This window comes from Haliaeetus leucocephalus, unplaced genomic scaffold, assembly GCF_000737465.1.
Source record: "Haliaeetus leucocephalus isolate CR32 unplaced genomic scaffold, Haliaeetus_leucocephalus-4.0 Scaffold751, whole genome shotgun sequence".
Taxonomy (NCBI): Eukaryota; Metazoa; Chordata; class Aves; order Accipitriformes; family Accipitridae; genus Haliaeetus; species Haliaeetus leucocephalus.
Window position 1 is genome coordinate 7672364 of NW_010973187.1, and position 17466 is coordinate 7689829.

The 17466-nt window shown below is 40.0% G+C and overlaps 1 protein-coding gene across 2 annotated transcripts in view; it reads right to left on the bottom strand.

The window, feature by feature from the left end:
* Window positions 1–17466, bottom strand: part of MAGI2 (membrane associated guanylate kinase, WW and PDZ domain containing 2) — a 770034-nt gene that overhangs the window by 17538 nt on the left and 735030 nt on the right. For both annotated transcript variants that reach the window (XM_010580933.1, XM_010580932.1), the window contains one exon: window positions 4978–5116. In XM_010580933.1, coding sequence (XP_010579235.1) covers window positions 4978–5116 — 139 coding nt within the window. The remainder of the gene's footprint in view (window positions 1–4977; window positions 5117–17466) is intronic.

A 17466-nucleotide genomic window follows, 5' to 3' on the forward strand; every position in this document is an offset into this window, starting at 1 on the left:
ACTACCAAACTTGATAGAAAGTATGATTTTGAAGTCCTGCTGTGAAAGCAGGAAGGGAAATGAATTAGCTTTCTTCTAGATATGACTCACAGGTGAAATTCAGTGTTTCTGCTCCCTCTGCAGTGCCAGGCAGAAAGCATCTGGGGCAGGAGGTTGTGCCTTACTGGAGGGATAGTGTCCACTGACAAGTGTTAACCATGCCTCAGCCTCCTCCACCTTTATGCCCTGTTTGGAATTATTTGAAAAATAAAATAAAAAAAAAGACAGACTCATTGCTTTCGGATACATCTAGGAACTTACGCATTTTAATGTAGCTCTGAGTAATGGAAGCTCCAGTCGGGAAAGGCTAGGAGCAGTAAGCCAGAAAACTCAAGCTGCCAGGACTGCTGAGACTGAGAATGAAACATCCCAGGCTTTCCTAGGGACCTTCTTCCACAGATACTTAGAGAAAACAGTGGTTGTTCTTAGACAAAACTGTAGCTTCCTGGGGCTGATCCGTCATTAGAATTAACTTGACTCTTGCAGAACTCATTGCTGGGTGGAGAAGCTGTGATTTGTTTGTTTTACTTTACCTGTAATGTTACTATTTTGGGATTTTGTGAACAGTTTTCCCATGTTTTGACTTTAGGGATGCCTCTTCATCCTAATGTTTGGCTGCGCAACATACATGTCCTTTTCATGGCGTTTATACGGCTATGGCTAAGGCCTGAAATATATGAGCATCTATAATGAGGCTCCCACAGTGTGAGCAGACAGATTTTTGGAAGTGCTGCACACCCAGTAGCTCCTGCTGAAGTCAGTAAATAACCTCTTAGGTAGATGCATATGCAGGGAATTAGGCGACCATTGCAAGACAAATCTTGGTCTATCATTTTATTTGAATTGTATTTAATGCCGGTCTGAGAAGCGCTCAGTGCTACAGTGATGACTGTGAGTTTTGTGTCCTGTGACATGTATGAAACCTCACACTCCCTCCAGCCAGACTCCCTGGGCATTAAGTACGTTTCAGGATCAGGATTCCCAGCAGTACTTCTAGTCTTTCTTACACAGTAATATGATTTCTCACTATGACTTGGTTCTTTGGAGAACATGGCTGGCAGACTATTTCCTATGAAAGATGATGCTGATGTTCTTTGGGTTCGGATGAACTGTGATAGTTCACCTTCAGTGGAAGCACAGTTCCTCTGTCTATCCTTATCCTCAGCAAACATGTTCTGAGATGCTGCGTGATAAAACATCTGTTTTCTAAGCTTCTTTTGTTGCACCCTGCTGTGAAATCAGCTATCATTTTGGAGCATTAATCATATCCGTGCTCCTTCCCATATATTGTGATGCTACCGTGCAGGCTACAAGGGGATTTCTTCCTCTGAAGCGCTCTGGGATCTTTGGCATTTGCTTTCAAGCAAAATCAGCAGCTGGAGTTGAGGTAAATGATGCATTTGCAACACACTTTATTTCTTCCCCTAGGTTTCAATAGTGCTTCATCTCAGCCAGAGTTTTCTGAGATGTACTTGTAGGGACAGATTTCCAGGCAGCATAAACTGACATAACTCATTCAGGAGATTTACATCCTCCCAGGAGCTTGTTCTTTGTTTCTTCACTGAGCGCTTTCTTCTTTTCAATACACATTCTTTTCTTTCACAGATCACTTTCTTACCATTGATGATTTTTCCTTAACACTGCTTTTACTGATGTCAATCACATCATCATTCAAATCCTGATATTTCTTGCACTTAAATACATACTGCCATATTTTGTACTGACAGAAACATGGCTCTGGAATTTAAAAAGCATTGATCATATTGCACAAGGAAAATCAAAAAGTTGGAGACTGAGAGACAATAATGTGATGGGTTTTGGCTGGTTGGTTTAGGTTGTTCTAGGTAAGCTTCCTTCTTTTTAATGCTGTGAGTGTGAATGCCATGGCTGTTGGAAAGGTCTTTAAACACAGCGTTGCTAGACCTGACTTGGGAAGTCCCTGACCATTTCACCTGTCAGAGACTGAGAGAGAATATCCAGGAGAGGACCCTGGTACACGTGCTCTGTTTTTATATTTCTCCCTAGGCTTCTGCTGCACACCACTGTTGCAATCCAGACAGATACCAGCTCAGTCGTCCAGCCTTGCATTTTTATACTCAACTAAGTCTTATTTCCCACTAATGGTCTCCAGAGCTGGACCCTAATGAGAATAAGAAATATTTCTGACATGTACTTGCTAAAAAAAAAAAAAAAAAAAAGTCTGATTATTTCAGTAAAAAAAGGTCCAATTAGTCTTGTTACATCCCAACCGTGCAATTCTGGTGGGAAGAAGAGGGAACTACTAAATATTGACTAGTTTATCTGCTGACCTCAGGTCCACTTTGTCCTCAAGCTTACTGTCACAATCTTCTCTGCGTTCAGTTTTCCATTATTTGGAAAGGATGTTCTTTCTGGGGATCTCCGTCATTAATACTCTGACAGACGTTATTTTCAGCTCGATGACTTACCCTTGAGATCTGGCCTTCCTGAGACATGCCCTCTGGTTTTAATTGCTTCTGTTTGTTAATTTCTGTTTTTTAACTTCCTAAGCAGGCTGCTGTTCATTTTTATGTGCACCTTCTGTTTGTTCTTAGAGCATTTCTTGTTGCTTTGGGAAATGACCTAGGGAGGACTTTAATATCTCAGTTAATTTCTACAGGCATCTTCATATTTTACTTCCAACCTGTCTGCAGACTGGATACAGCACTAATGTTCCTCTGCCTGAGTAACACACATATTAAGAACTGCAGACCTGTGGATGTTATCCTTTGCTGCGATGCTTTCTGTAGGTTGTATGTACATTACAAAGTAACTCCTGAACACTTTTACTGCTTTTTCAGTGAGCAGGACAACACGGCTTTCAAGCACAGCTAGTTAGCTTTCCTCCCGTATGGAGCTGTAAGCTGGGAATGCAGCTAGGAAAATGATCCAATTAAACAGCACTTCTTCGTAGCGACTTCTATTTTGCACTAATCTGCATTTTTACACAGCTAATGCTAAGCATTCCAAATGCCCTTCCGAATAGCGAGCATGGCTTTAAACAGTCCTGTGAAGTTGTCTTATTTCTTTCTGTTAGCACTACAAACTGTGCCCGGATTTGTGGTGGTTTATCTGCATTTTCTACTGATGTTCTTCTGGGAAAGGGAAGGCTTGCGCACACTTACACCTTTTGGGAAATTTGTTTTCCCCAAACAATGCTATTTACACTGAACTTTTTTTACATCTATTTACATTTTCTTATGATTCTGGAATAAGATACAGATCTATAAGATTATATAAATGCAGAAATTTATTTTGGATTTCCCATAAACCTAGGTTTAAGTGCCATCCAGAACAGGGATCTTAAGAAAGTCAGATTTGGAATGGGTCTGAACTGTAATTGATTTTCTTCTCATAGCAGCCTCCTGTGACCCCCCTTAGATTAAATTGTTTTCTGAGGAACCAGAGAACTGCTGGTATATGGTTCTGCTATTTGAGAAGGATTACTACCACTATATCAGTTCGGGATGTTTGTTTGTTCTTTCATTAAAATTGATGCACTTCTCCCTACAAAAGAGTTTTGGAGGTGATCTGAATATCTGTTGGAGGTCTCTCTGAAAGGATTATACAGTGGTTAAAACTGATATTTAATATCTCAGTACCGATTTATCATAATCCCTGAAAGCCATTTTGGCTTTGTTCCTACTCACCAAAGTATAACTCAGTAACTTTATCACCAGATGAGTGGGCTATGGCCCATCCTTGCTGCCCTTATTCAGAAGCTCTTGAAAGCTGGAAAAAATGCAACATACACTATCCTGAGTATTGCCTCAGCCACAGAATTGGCTCTAGTTTAGAGATGAAAATGGTGCAATTACCATGCATACTGACAGCCGGCAAAGCGCTGACTTTCAGTGGAGCTGACTTTAATGTCTCCAACAGAGGTAATGAATTTTTGTTGGTAACAAAGACTGACCTGAACCTACAGTTAAGCCTAAGTATTACTTTGAATTTTCATATGCTACTGCAATTTCTGATTCTAATAGGAAATTATGCTGGAACATCAAAAGTAACATTAAAAAAGTTTTATTGAGTTTTGGACTTCCTAGTGTAAAGAAGTCAAGGAATTTTCATTAAAAAAAACCTTTTCCTGTGAGATTTCAGGCCCAGCTGTGCACATCATAGAACTTATGTAAATATATGACATTGTCACACCATACTTTAGAGTAAGCCCTGATTTCAATTTTTAAAAAGAGCTTTTTGTCTTTGAAATTACCTTTGGATAATTTATTTTTACTTCTTGTCATTTCAGTAGTGAAATAAGGTTTCTATATTGTCTAAATGACTCACACTTTTTGAAATACTCATAAAACGTCCCAGAAGTCCCTCTGAAACAAAAAAAAAATAAGAAGAATGGATCCTGCTTTCTCACCACAATGAGCAGTCTCCTTTTTCATTCAGAGTTGGCTTCTACTTGATCATCTGTGTATATTGTCAGAGATAATATAATGGGTGAGGTTGTCAAAGAAACAAGTACATTCTTGTTAATGCTTTGAGTTTAAACCTGAGCCGCTGAATTGCATGGCAACAAGATCATCTGCTGTGATTCAAAATGTGCAGAGAAGTACCAATAGAGGAAGAAAAGGACAGTTTATGAACAAATCAGCAACTCCCAGCACACTCAGAGATGTCCCCTAAAGAGTTCAAAGTGCTTCCTCCAATGCACATCTTATAAGCCATTGCCTGTGTCGGGAGGGCAGCAGATGACAGTGATGTACACATGTATATGGTCTTGAGCCGAGGAAACACTTAAACATGTGAGTGAGTCCACCTCTACTTAGGTAAGCACTTAAGCCCATACTTAATGTGCCCCAGGACATTACAATATATCAGTATCTGCATTTGCTACTTAACTTAAAAGCAATTTAATTAATTTATATAGGTTCATGCACATAGAAAAATGTAAAGATGAAAACCCACCATATTCCGGGACCTGGCCTGTTCCACGTTTCAACAACAGTCTCACTCTCCTGCCACCACTCTTGATTAGCTCTATTGCTCTGGCATGTGTCATGTCCCTTGTGCTTTCTCCATTGATTTCAATTATTTGATCTCCTACCTGTCAGGTAAGAAGAATATTGAGTCAGACAGAATTGCAGTAAAATGAGCGTTTCAGAAAGAGACATATTCAGTGGATCACAGGTTACTTGAATGACAGACAGACACATCAAGGTAAATTTGTTCCTGTCTGTCTGAGGGATATTACTGGCAGATTAAATAACCTCCAAGGTGGATTCTGAATGTGGTATATCAAATGCTGCTCATCTTCTGCCAAAATCAGTGTAATGCATTTGTAACTTGCCTCACGTCTTCTACACGTAAGAGTTTTTTTTGAATTGCTTGATATGTTGGAATCACTGGAAACATTATCTGTGCTACACCCGAAATTGCAGTGTTGTGTGGGCCCGAGGAGAACTTTGCTGCATCTCACTTGCTGCTTTCATTGAGAAAAGAGAGGTTCAAAGCACAAATACAAAGATCCATCATTTGACTATCTAAATCTTGGTAGTAAAGTTTCACACCAAATTAAAAGTTTTTATGAAGTAAGCTATTAAACAAAGAAAGGTTAGTGCTATGGCACAGGACACGCAGATTTGCTGGAGTTCTTACAAGAGCGTGCTTTGAACTATTTATCCACAGAAGGTTTTTGCTCAGAGTAAGCACAGCCCCTGGCTGAGCCATCTAGTTAGAGCAGCCAAGTCCAGGGCTCTGATTACAAATTTCTGCCACTCATCTTCTGGCTGACCTTCCCGTCAAAGTTAGCTTCATTATTATTTTTCTGCCCCTATTTCTACAGCTGTAAAATGGGGCACTGATGTCTGTGTCTCCCATCCATCCCAGTATCCCTCCCAGCTTTGCCTCCCGCCGGGATGTTTTGGTTTTACTCTTCTCTCCATGAGCATCTCCATGGCTTTTGATGCTGGAAACCTTCTCCATGAATAGGGGAGCGGTTGCTTTCTGCTGGTCCTGGTCAGCACAGCAGACAGCACATGTAGGAAGCAGCAGCTGTACAGCTTCTTTGGTGCTGCGATACCACAGCTGCCCACTTATTTGGTGAGAGAATTAAATGAGCAACACGGTGAGGTGAGGTGTGAGCCCTGTATTAGCAGCACCACAGCCTTTGGAGGTCACGTTTTGCAGCTGCGTTGCAGCAGCCTCGCAGCCCCACCAGAGGGTGACCAGTTGCAGCAGACCTCCCAGCAGAAGGGCTGATCTCCGGGCGCTGGTAGAGGTGCGGGTCCAGGTGATGGGCAGCCAAGAGGGGTGCGTGAGGGTCTCAGTTGAGGGGGTTCAGCAAACCGTTTATCAGTGCCAGAGGAGCACAGCTGCTTGGCAGGAGCATGGCTGCCTCACCGTGTGTATCCACTACACTAAAATAACAATGCCTATACATCCTAGAGAGGGTTTTAAGGAGGCTATACAGATGTCACGATGACGGGCACTTCCTTTTCCTCTTACAAGCCTGTTGTGACAAAACCAGCTCTTCGCTGGCGTTGGACATTGAAATGTTTTCTGTTCTGTATGGTTTCTTTGCTACTATTGTATTTCTGTCAACTGGAAGTGTAATCCTTCAGAGGCTTTCTTTCCTTCCTGAGTTTGAAATACAGTATTTACCAAATAAATGTGCATAATATGAAATGTCAACAAGACTCCTAGCATCAAAGAAAAGTGGAAGGGATGTCAAGAAGTTATCTAGTCCCTATTTTTGTTCATAGATAGAAAGAATGCTACCAAAAGCACTATGGCAGTGTTTCTCAATAGGAATTCAGACTTTGTCAATAGGAGTTCCAGCCTATTTTAAGAACTCTCCCAGGATCCTGTACGCAATCTATTCTAGTACTTTACTTAACTAAAAAGCCATTAATCCAAATAATACTTCTCAGTATTACTATCACACTTTGTAAATGCTGCAGACAGACTGAGAAGTGGGGGGAAAAAATCAGGATTATTTTCTGCAAAAAGGCCTTATTTTTGCAGTGCAAATTTCTTCCTTAGCAGATTTTCCCTGTTAGGAAGAATGCATTTGGTTGTACCATGCAGTATGCATTTTTAGACATTTTTGATGACCTCCAGGCCACAGTGACACAGAGCACAGGTGCTCTCTGGATCACGGAGAGATCTCCCCCGGGTTTGGCCATGCAGGACTGTTTGCATCACCCTCACTTTTGGAGCGGTTGGTAGGATGTAGTTGCTGCACACACTCAGAGCAAAAATGGAAAATCTCTTACCGCTTCTGTAATGCAGACAGAAGATGGACTTGTAGCTTCCCCACAAGGATACTAGTCAGGCCAAATACAGGCAAAATTCAGTCAGTTTGGGAAAACCTGTTTCTAAATGTCATGAAACAATTAAACCCTTGTAGGAATCCTGTAAAAGTAAAGTCAGATTTTCCAAAGGCTTAAAGACAGCTCTTTTTTGTGTCATGTTGCCTGGATAGACCATGTTTTGCAGAAGGTATTTAAAATTATCTTGTTAGCATGTTTTGAGAGAAGTGGTGCCAGATTAGATCAAATGAAGGAGGTGTTTTTAACACTCCTTGATAAATAGCCTTTAAAATGAGTACTGATGAAAGCTGTGCAGAGCACGTACAGTCCTTCAAATAAAATCCTCTGCACTCTGGAGCAGAAAGACAGAAAGAGACTTTAATACAGTTTAATATGTAAAAAGGTTAAGTTAATGTCACATTTTTCCCTTGCTGTTTGCCTTTCTTCTGTTCTCATTGGTCAATATGCAGGAACTATCTTGTATTAATGTAACCTTTTCTGTATTTCAGTGGATTAAAATATTTTTTTCTGTGGGCAGCATGTAGCTGATCTGATAGTTCCTTTTATTATAAAATCTTATGTGCAAATAACCTGGGAAAACTTAAAAAGGCCAGCATCTTGGTTATGTGACCAAAGGAGGAAAGAAAAACAAGTTTGCAAAAATTAGGTGCTCTGAAATTTACATCAGAAAGCGTGAGACCAAAGGTAAAATGAATAGTTGCAGGAACAGCGGGTTAATTGTGTTCCATGCATTTGTGTCTTGTGGCTGACTGATGTATAACTGAGTTATACTGCCTTTGCAGCACAAGCCCAGCTCTGATTAGATAAGAAAAACAACAAGAAAGAGAAATGTTGCCAACACTCTTACCCTGAGAAAAGCTTCAATTGGACTTTTCACTCATATCTGGGGAATTCATACTTTTTCATACAAAGAGAAAACTTTGACTGAGGAGTGGTTCCCCATGTGTCTAATAAGGTAAAAATTCCTATTCTTACTTTTTCTGCAGTTAAACATTTATAACCTCCCCTTCCTTCCCCTCGCCAATGTAGATTCTCTTATGTCTGATATGGGAGGAAACCATGCTGTATGCTTTCTCTCTGTCCAGACATTCAAATGTGCTTGCTCTATTGTCTTTTCTGTTGTGGAATAGATTTTTAGATATTGTGGGGCTATTTCTGTCTTTTTTAAATGCAGAAGCTTTAAGAAGAGCTTAGATATACCCACATATTGAAGATGCACCAAGGTGAGGCCAGAGGTAATGGTAAGCATAGAAACAGGTCCAAAAAGAACCCAGTGCCTGTTATATGGGATCCTCATTACTCTCTCTTCAGGATCAAAAGTTGATTCCTGCAGTTTTATACCACACGTGACATTTCTCTATACTTCTCTTTGGGATCCTTCCGAGTCTGTCCACGGTCTCCAAAGTGAAGATATTACTAAGGTGGGGGGTATATAACGTTCCCAGAATGAGACCTTTGCCTTTTTGTAACACAGCAGATTTGTGACTCACAGTTAGCTTGGATTCTGAGATTATCCCCAGCAGTATCGTCTAGACAGTTATCCCCCATTTTACATTGTGCATCTGATTTCCCTGCCCTAAACTAAGCACAGTGCACCTCAGTGAATTTTATCAGATTGACTGCTTTACTATGAAATTTTCATTTTGAAATCCAAGTCAGTTCCTCAAAGTCCTTTTAAACCCTCTATGAATAGTGACATCTTGGCATCAGCAAATTTTATTTTATTATTTACCAATAGGTCTCCAATTACTAATGAAATTATTGAGTCGAGCTGGTTTACTCCTAGAACCCTCAGAACCACACTTGTAATTTCACACATGTAATTAATATTCAGGTGCAAACCATTCAGAGCAGCCTTTGAGAGGGATTATCTTCAGTAACCACATTACAGTGATTCCACCTAGAGTCTATTTCCCCATCCCTTTTCTGTGAATTTCATACAAGGTGGTGTTGAAAGGTGAAAAGAAGATGCCTCATACATTGTTCTTCCCCTTTTTCCACAAAGAAATAAAAATGAAAATCAGAAATAAGAAATGAAAATTAGACTGGTGTGACAAGATTTGCTTTCCACAATTTACATGTTGGTGGACTTTTTGATAACTTGTCACAGATTATTTCTGAGAACGAAAGTTAAAGGAACTTTTCTCTATTATTTAACTTTAAAGATAGGGAACACATTTTCCTTTCTCTAGTCTGCTACTAACTTTCTTGTCCTCCATGAATCCTTGGACATAATTACTAATAGTCTAGAAATTACTTTCTCTTAGTCATTGAGCATATACAAACATCAGCATGTTCAGCTGACTTGAATCTAAGTATGCTTTAAGCAGTTTTCTCTTTATTCTGATTTATACTCATTTCTCTTTGTTGATGTAAGTTTATGGCCCTTCTGAACATCTCAGTGAAGACTGATACAAACAAAAACCGGAATATTTCAGCCTTCTCCACATTCTCAGCAAGCAATGGACCTCTTTTTTCCTGTTCTGTATATTTCTGTTAATATATTTCTCTTTCTTACCTTTTCTACCTTCCTTGCAGACTGCTTGGATATCATTCTGACACATGTAATCTTCCCTCTGCATCTAGTGGGACACCAGCCACCTAACAGGTGTTGTAGCATCAAGGTTTGAGTGTCTAAATCTTTTATTGGGTGTGACCCTGTGGCATTAGCTCCTTTCATGGAAAGTGGCACATTTGAATATCAGACCATTATTTTTAAGAGACATTTCAGCAATCTGCCTTCTGTGGAGATATAAAGCTTTTCAGATGAAACACCAGAATATTTTAAAAGATAAACTTCAATGTAGCAACATTATCATTTTGCATGGCATTTAGGTCCTCTGTCATTTTACACTTTATGGATTTAATTTTTGTCAAGAAATTAACAGAAAAAATGATTCCCCAAATCTGGAGAGTTAGCCATCCCTAAAATAATACCTTCAGCTCCCATGCCATTCAGGTACAGTTTTTGCTTGACAGCCTGAGAGGACGCATGCATCCTAATCACCAGTTTTTAAATGCACAAATAGCAGAGAAAATGTTTGAGAGCACAGCCCTTGAAATCCAATATTTTAATCTCACAAAGCCACAGGCTGCCTTCGGCTCTTTGGAATAAACTTTAATTTGAAGGTGTTGTTACAGGGGGTGTGTGTGCGGAGCTGCAATGAATGCAAGGCTGGCAGCTCTTTGGTGGCCAGTCATGCGAAATGAACGGATGGACCCCTTCCCACTCCCAACAGGCAGGCCCTGCATCGCGGGACACCCCCCAAACTGGCATCAGCTCTGATTTGTAACCTTCCTGGCAGTCTTCAGCACCGACTACAAAGCCGGAGTGGTCGACCTCCGCACCCTCCAGACATTCCCACCAGCTTAAGGTTGAAGCGTGTTGGCAAGCCAGCCTGGGAAGCTTGCATGGCTGCTGCCTGAGCTGTATTTATTCTGAAGAAACACGCTCTTTGCAGCTATGAATCTGGCAATTTTACACACATTGATTTTGCATTGTGTTTCTTTCTTCCTACAGAACATGGCCCTGGCTGAATTTCCATGCTCTTTGGGATAAATGACTACCCAAACCCACTGGTTCTCCTCCTGACCCGATGGCATTTCATAAAAGAGAATGCTCCTCTGTTATATTCTTACAATGTGCAAGCACAAAGTAAACACTGAATGCTTCCCCCCTTAATGTTTTTAAATTTGAATATTAATGTTTTAACTGTAATTATGAAAGTAGTTTGTGTGTATGGGAAATGTCTCTTAAAAAAATCTGTTTCAGTTCAAGTTAATTCAGACGCTCCATCCATGCGTAAGAACAACTGAGCTATAAAATTGGGCAGCATGTTTTCTGGCAATAATGAGAAGATAATATTCCTAAGGAATGTTTAAGTGACATCACTATTGATAGGTTAATTAGAAAGAAAATTGTAAAGCTTCTCCAAATCATTAGAATAAAGTGCCTCTAGTACTTGTGAGTTTATCCGTGGAGTCTTTGTTCTGGCTGTATTTTATAGTAATTATTACCTGTTTTGTTAAAAAAAGCCAACCATACATACAAACAGAATTTCAGAAGCAGGCTAAATCAGAAGGAAATACATACAGCTTTAATGCAGTAAAGAGGTTTTTCCTTACTCAAATGTACTTTTAAACTACTGATGATAGCCTTGTGCATGTTTGCCTCTGTCAGTGCGTAAGGAACGGTCTCTAAGCAGTTGTATAGTTCCCGGTTGCACAAAATGGAATTAATTGTAATGCACATTTTCATTCTATGTCAAATGAGGAAATCTAATGATAAAAGCCGCCTCAAATGATTTGTGCAGAGGGCATTGCTATCTGTCATTTTATTAATGCATTTTATAATTAAACCTCAGGAAAGAGACTAATTACACTTAATTCCTTTTATATGGGCATTCTATTTTTATAACTGAAACATTTTTTGCATATTATTTGTTGCTGTTGTTATTGTTAATGAATCCAAGAGGCTGAGAGATTGTACTTGGAGACCAAATAGCAACTCCAGAATATTTATTTTGGTGAATTTCCAAGTACTGTCAAGCCCTAATATCGTTGCCTGGCATTAGGCACAGGCTGGATATCTGCTGTGCAAATTTCCTCACAGCAGAGGATTTTTAATACTGCCTGGAAATCCCAGGTGTAAGGTGTAGCCTGAGCAAAGCTATGGGGTATTTCTAGTCCTGGACTCCCTCCAGTGCATTTTAGGTATGTGAGCTTGGGTGTCTCAGTAAGAGACATGGCATTTCTCTTTGGAGGAATCACACTAATGTGCCCCCCGCCAGTTTTGAAGCAATCACCCGTGACAGTTTAGAGTCACAAGTTCTTTTTTTCTGTGGCCAACCAGCTGTGGCTTCTTACCCCTGGAAATGCCGGGCCCTTTGTCCCCGCAGGAGCCGCTCTTGCCTCCCGCCCAAAGGTGGGGGGGACACTGCGGGGAAGAGAGGGGCCGTGGGACATGGACGGAGCTGGTGCAGAGCAAGAAATGGCTTTCGCACCACTCCTCAGCAGGTGCTCTAGCTTTTTCTTCTTTTCGCTTTTCACCTTTTCCTGAGAGGGGGAGAAACATTAGAAGTGCTATTACAGAAAGAGAGCTTGGAAAGTGGAAAATGTGCATGACCGAGTGTCTGCAGGAAATGGGGAGCGCAGGAGAGAGAAATGGAGTTTGCAGTGGTGGGTGGCTAACAAGATGGCAAAGTGGATTTCTGGTACTACAGTATACTTGATGCCTTCTGCAGCATTGCTGCAAAATAATCCATGTATATGTGAATTAAATGTGTCAAAGATAAAAGGAAAATTCATTATCCTATTGGAGTTAATTGATATACCATTACTTTTTTAAAAATAGAACTAGGATGACTCAGTGTACTGTAATGTAATATTAATAGCATGTACTTCCAACACTACAGTCACGGATGGGAACTAGTAGACACTGTTAAAAAGGAAGAAGAAAATTTTCTCATATCTTCTTGATGGTCTCATTCAGTTCCCATTAGGCAAAAGCAAAGCAAATTCAAGATTTGGCAAACCGATCTTACAGATCCTACGTAGAAGCCTCGGCATCTAGACTGCTTCATCCAAAGTTGCATCCAAAGAGCAAAACAGAAAAGAACATAAACTCTGACAAGTTAAACATAAAACCACAGAAACATTCTGAGGAGGAAAAATGCTAAAATAGAAGAGCTAAGAATATACTTTCAAACATACCAGAGGTGTGGAACATGTCAGAGAACCAAGATCTCAAAAGGTAGTTTGGGCGCCAGGTAGAAAAGACTGCAGAAAATAGATGAATTCTTTGCATCAACGTTCACTAAAGAGGAGGGCAGCAAAAATCCTGCAGAGGGGCTGCTCACCACGGGGGTGAGTTTGAGGAACTGACTCCAATGGTAGGGTCAGTGGCAAAGATTTTATAACAAGCTGATGAAATGGATAGTAAGAAACCACCAGAAGTAGATGGCTTCCATCCTCAACTCTAAAGGAATATGGATATGAAGCTGCTAAACCAGTAGCTCCAGGATGTAATCTACTGCCTAAATCAGTACATTGCTGAAGAGCAGAGGAATGAGAAGTGGCAAGTGTGACACCAGTCTTTAAGAACGGTCCTGGAAAGTAACCAAGCGAGTCTTATGTTCAATTGAGCAGACGGAAGAAAGCAATAAGGATGGTGAGGATTACTTGGCACATGGATAACGATGATATAGTGGGGAAGGGTCAGTGTGGCTATTGTAGAGGGAAGCCATTCCTCACAGATCTATTGCAGGTCACTGGAGCTCTCAATGACTATATAGATAAATGTGATCTGGTTAGTATACTGACATTTTCAGAAAGCTTTTAATAGTAAAGCCTTCAGTAAAGGCTCTGCTGTGGGATGAGAAAGAACAGAGCCTTCTAGGTAAGAGATTAAATTCTAGGAAAAAAATGCCTTGAATAAGTGGTCAATTTTCACAATCAAAAGACCTTACCATAATGATTATTCTGTTCAGCATATTTGTAAATGACATGGTGAAGAGGTTGAAGATTGGGGTGATAAGATTTGCAGGCAACACAATACCATGCAGAATGGTCAAATCTAAACTTAAAGTTAAAAGCTGTAAAAAGATAGCACAATACTGTGTGTTAAAGCAGCAGGTGGAACTCAATGGTGTTAAGTGCTAAGCGCTAAGTACAGCACATGTGGAAAATTACATACACAATCACTCTAAATTAACCATTACCCCTGAAGAGACAGATCTCATCGTCCTTGTGGTTAGCTTGCTGAAAATGTCAGCCCAGTCAAAAAAGCAAACAGAATATTAACTGCTAGGGAAAGAATAGAGAATAAAAGAGAAGCCATCATTATGTCATTTAGGAGCACCAGTATCTTGAAAACTGCAGATTGTCCTGGTGCTTCCACCTCCAGATGAATGTGATAGATTGAGAAATGGTTCAGAGGAGGCTAGTGAGGCTCATCAAGGGTAAAGAACAGCTCCCTGATGAGGCAAGATGAAATAGACTGGTAAGCTTCAGTGGGAAAAGGTGGATATGATGTAGGCCAACAGAATAAGGAACAATATGGAGAATGAGGAAGCAATTAAAAGTTTATTATGTTGTAGCTACAAACAAAATAAAGGAGCTTTTTTTCAAACAATGCAAGCATTTAGGTTTGGAATCCATTGACATAGTATATCAGAAAATGTCAAAAGCATGAGCAAATTCAATTAAATGGTTAAAAAATAGTCCTAGATACAAAATATGAAAATTCTAGCATAAAAAAAAATCTGTAAACTGCTGATTGCCAGGGGCTTGGATGTTGTTATACCCAGTGAAGAATCATTTTGTACTTGTCCTATATTCTTTTCCTAAGCATCCTCTACTTGTTCTTGTTGGATTGAGGATACTGGGCTGGTTGGGCCATAGGAATGGGTCTAATATCTGTATCCTTTTACCTTCATAGGTGATCTCTCCCAGTTTCTACTTGTTGTGGTTTGGGAAAACAGAAGAGAAGCTACGTGTGTCATTCCAGTTGCTGGACGAAATGTTTCAATTATCAGAGCAGCATCATTTGGTGTATTAATTTTTTTCTAACACTCTTGATTCTTAATTTTTTTAAGCTAGGGCTAATTAATTTTTTAGACCTGAAAATCTTATAAATCCTTCATAAAAATACAGATTTAAATATAGTGCCCGCCTGCCAACTAAGTATTTTAGTCTGAAAATTTCATACTGAACCATTTTTAGCAAGATTATTAACTCATTCTTTTTCACAGCTGGCTTGAAGGGTTGTGCTATTAGGCATAGAGTTACAAGGATGCTTTGAATGTGTCAATTTGAGTACATTTTTGCAAGAACGATGTTAACTACATGTGTGAAAGGAATATATTTTCTCCTTACCTTTCTGCAAACAAATTCTAAAAAAACCACACAGCTTTTTGGAGAAATGCTGAATAATAGTTCACCTACAGTTAATACACTCTTGATTTATTAAGCTTTTATACTGTCAAAATATATTCAGGATCCCTGAGGACCTCAGTTTGCATTTCTTTGTTGTGCAGGCACAAGAATGTTGATCAGCTTTATGTCTGCATGTCAATATATTCTTCCTTGAATTCTGCCAATTACACTAACCTGGCATTGAGCTCCTCTTGCCACAGGCTGGCATACTGCTCATATGCTCAAGTATCCCAGTTGAATTCCCAGAGTTCAGATCAATCAAACGCAGACTCACTACAAGTGAGGTTGGATGGTGATGTATGTAGTAGGGAATTGGCGTGTGAATGAGATTACCCTGAAGGGACATGCAATTCAGTGGGAGAGCATAGCTAACATCTTCCTGTGCTGTTCAGATGGATCACAAATCACAGAATAAACGGATGGGACTAAGGATATCTTTGTCTTTGTGCTCCATTGTAATGACAGTGTTGACATTCACTGAACGCTTACTATGAAGGTAAGATTTATATTACCGCATAAAGTAAGCCAGGTATGCTGCAGGTTTTAAGAGTAAGTGCTACTTATGTAGACAGGATTGGCCACTTAACTGACATGAATCACTCTGTAGGCATTTGTCTTTCAAATGCGTGCACAAGACCTTAGTCAAAGAGAGGCTGGTGGAACACTGTATGTTCCTGGAGTACACTTCTGTCTCTTATGTGTGGGCATAATGTCAATATTTTATATCTAAATATTAGTGACTTTTCAGTGGGGTTTCTGACAGCCTTCTCAAGCCTGCACTCATGTCAAGTGCTCAGCAGCTGGCTCCCTGCTGCTCCCAGCACACCACCTGGAGAAGACCTTTTTGGCTTTTAAGGACCTACCACTGCTCCTTCCACCTTTATGTTTGCAGTGACTAGAGTAAACTTGCAAGAGGCTTTCTGACAGCAATATCCACTTTTCTCCAATATTCTGAACATAGGACTTCACTGCCTTTTGAGACCTGGAGATTCGCATGAGTCACTCAGCAGTATATGTCAAAGTCTTCAGCTTTCTTTTTGATCCAAAACAGGAGTCCAAAGTTTGCTATGGCAAAAATTAAGGATTACACTGGTCAATCCTTAGTTTATTTTTGGATACAGCGATTGCCCTCAATGTTTGTACAAAGGTCATGACTGATCAAGCCATTCTTGCCTTCTTCCCATTTCCTTGCTGCAGCTTTCTTGATTGGATAAAGAAATGTCAGTATCTGTCATCTACTATCTCTACTGTGTGACAACTGCTTGTTTGCTATTTTTAATACTTTTTGCTCTAACTACTGTCAAGCTCAGCTGAGCTACTTCTTGCTTACTGTGCTTACTGTGCTTACTGACTGCAACCTCAGGTGTATTCTGCTGCAGACTGTAGGAAATAACCGTTTAATGTGGGGCTAATCAATGATGGAGCATCCCAAACAGACGCTCCATTCTGCATTAACAAGAAATCTAGGAGAGGCTCTATACCAGTGAGGAGCCAGTGCAAACTGTGGGTTCTGCATGGCAACATGCTCTTAAATATTTCCATTTACTGTAGAGTAAGAAATTGTTCATTCTTCCTTTTGAGCTTTTATTGGATGGTCTCTGACAGGAAACAATCAGTCCTGTTGATGATCAGTGTTTTTTCATATTTACCCCTTTCCTTTGGCAATAGGACTACAAAAAGCTGAGATAACCCTGCAAAGACTCTGTTCTGGAGGGACTGAAGAAGTATAGCAGTAACACATGGAGAGCGGAATCACAAAGATTTGGAGAAGGTACCTGTGTGTGAAGCTACAGGAACTGCATGTGATTTCTGGTACAAAATTTGGCCGTGGAATGGGAATCTCACAAAACAGCATATGTGGCAGGCCAGCCATTTCTGCTTGCATTTTGTCTTTGAGATACAAGACAACAGCTACTAAAAATATATTTTAAAAAGAATGATGATACTTTATACATGATGATATGGACTTAAAAGAAGTGTCTGTGGAAGCCATATTATATTTAAGCCTCAGACAGGGAATGATTCCTTAATTGGTGGAAACAGATAACTTTGATCTTTTAAAAACCTAGAAATCAAGGTCTGCTAAAAACAGATATGGTGATAAAGTGACTAGATGAACACCAAGCTAAATGTGTGCAACAACAAGCAATCAAGAAAGCTGAAAAGAAAAAAAAAAACATGATGAACA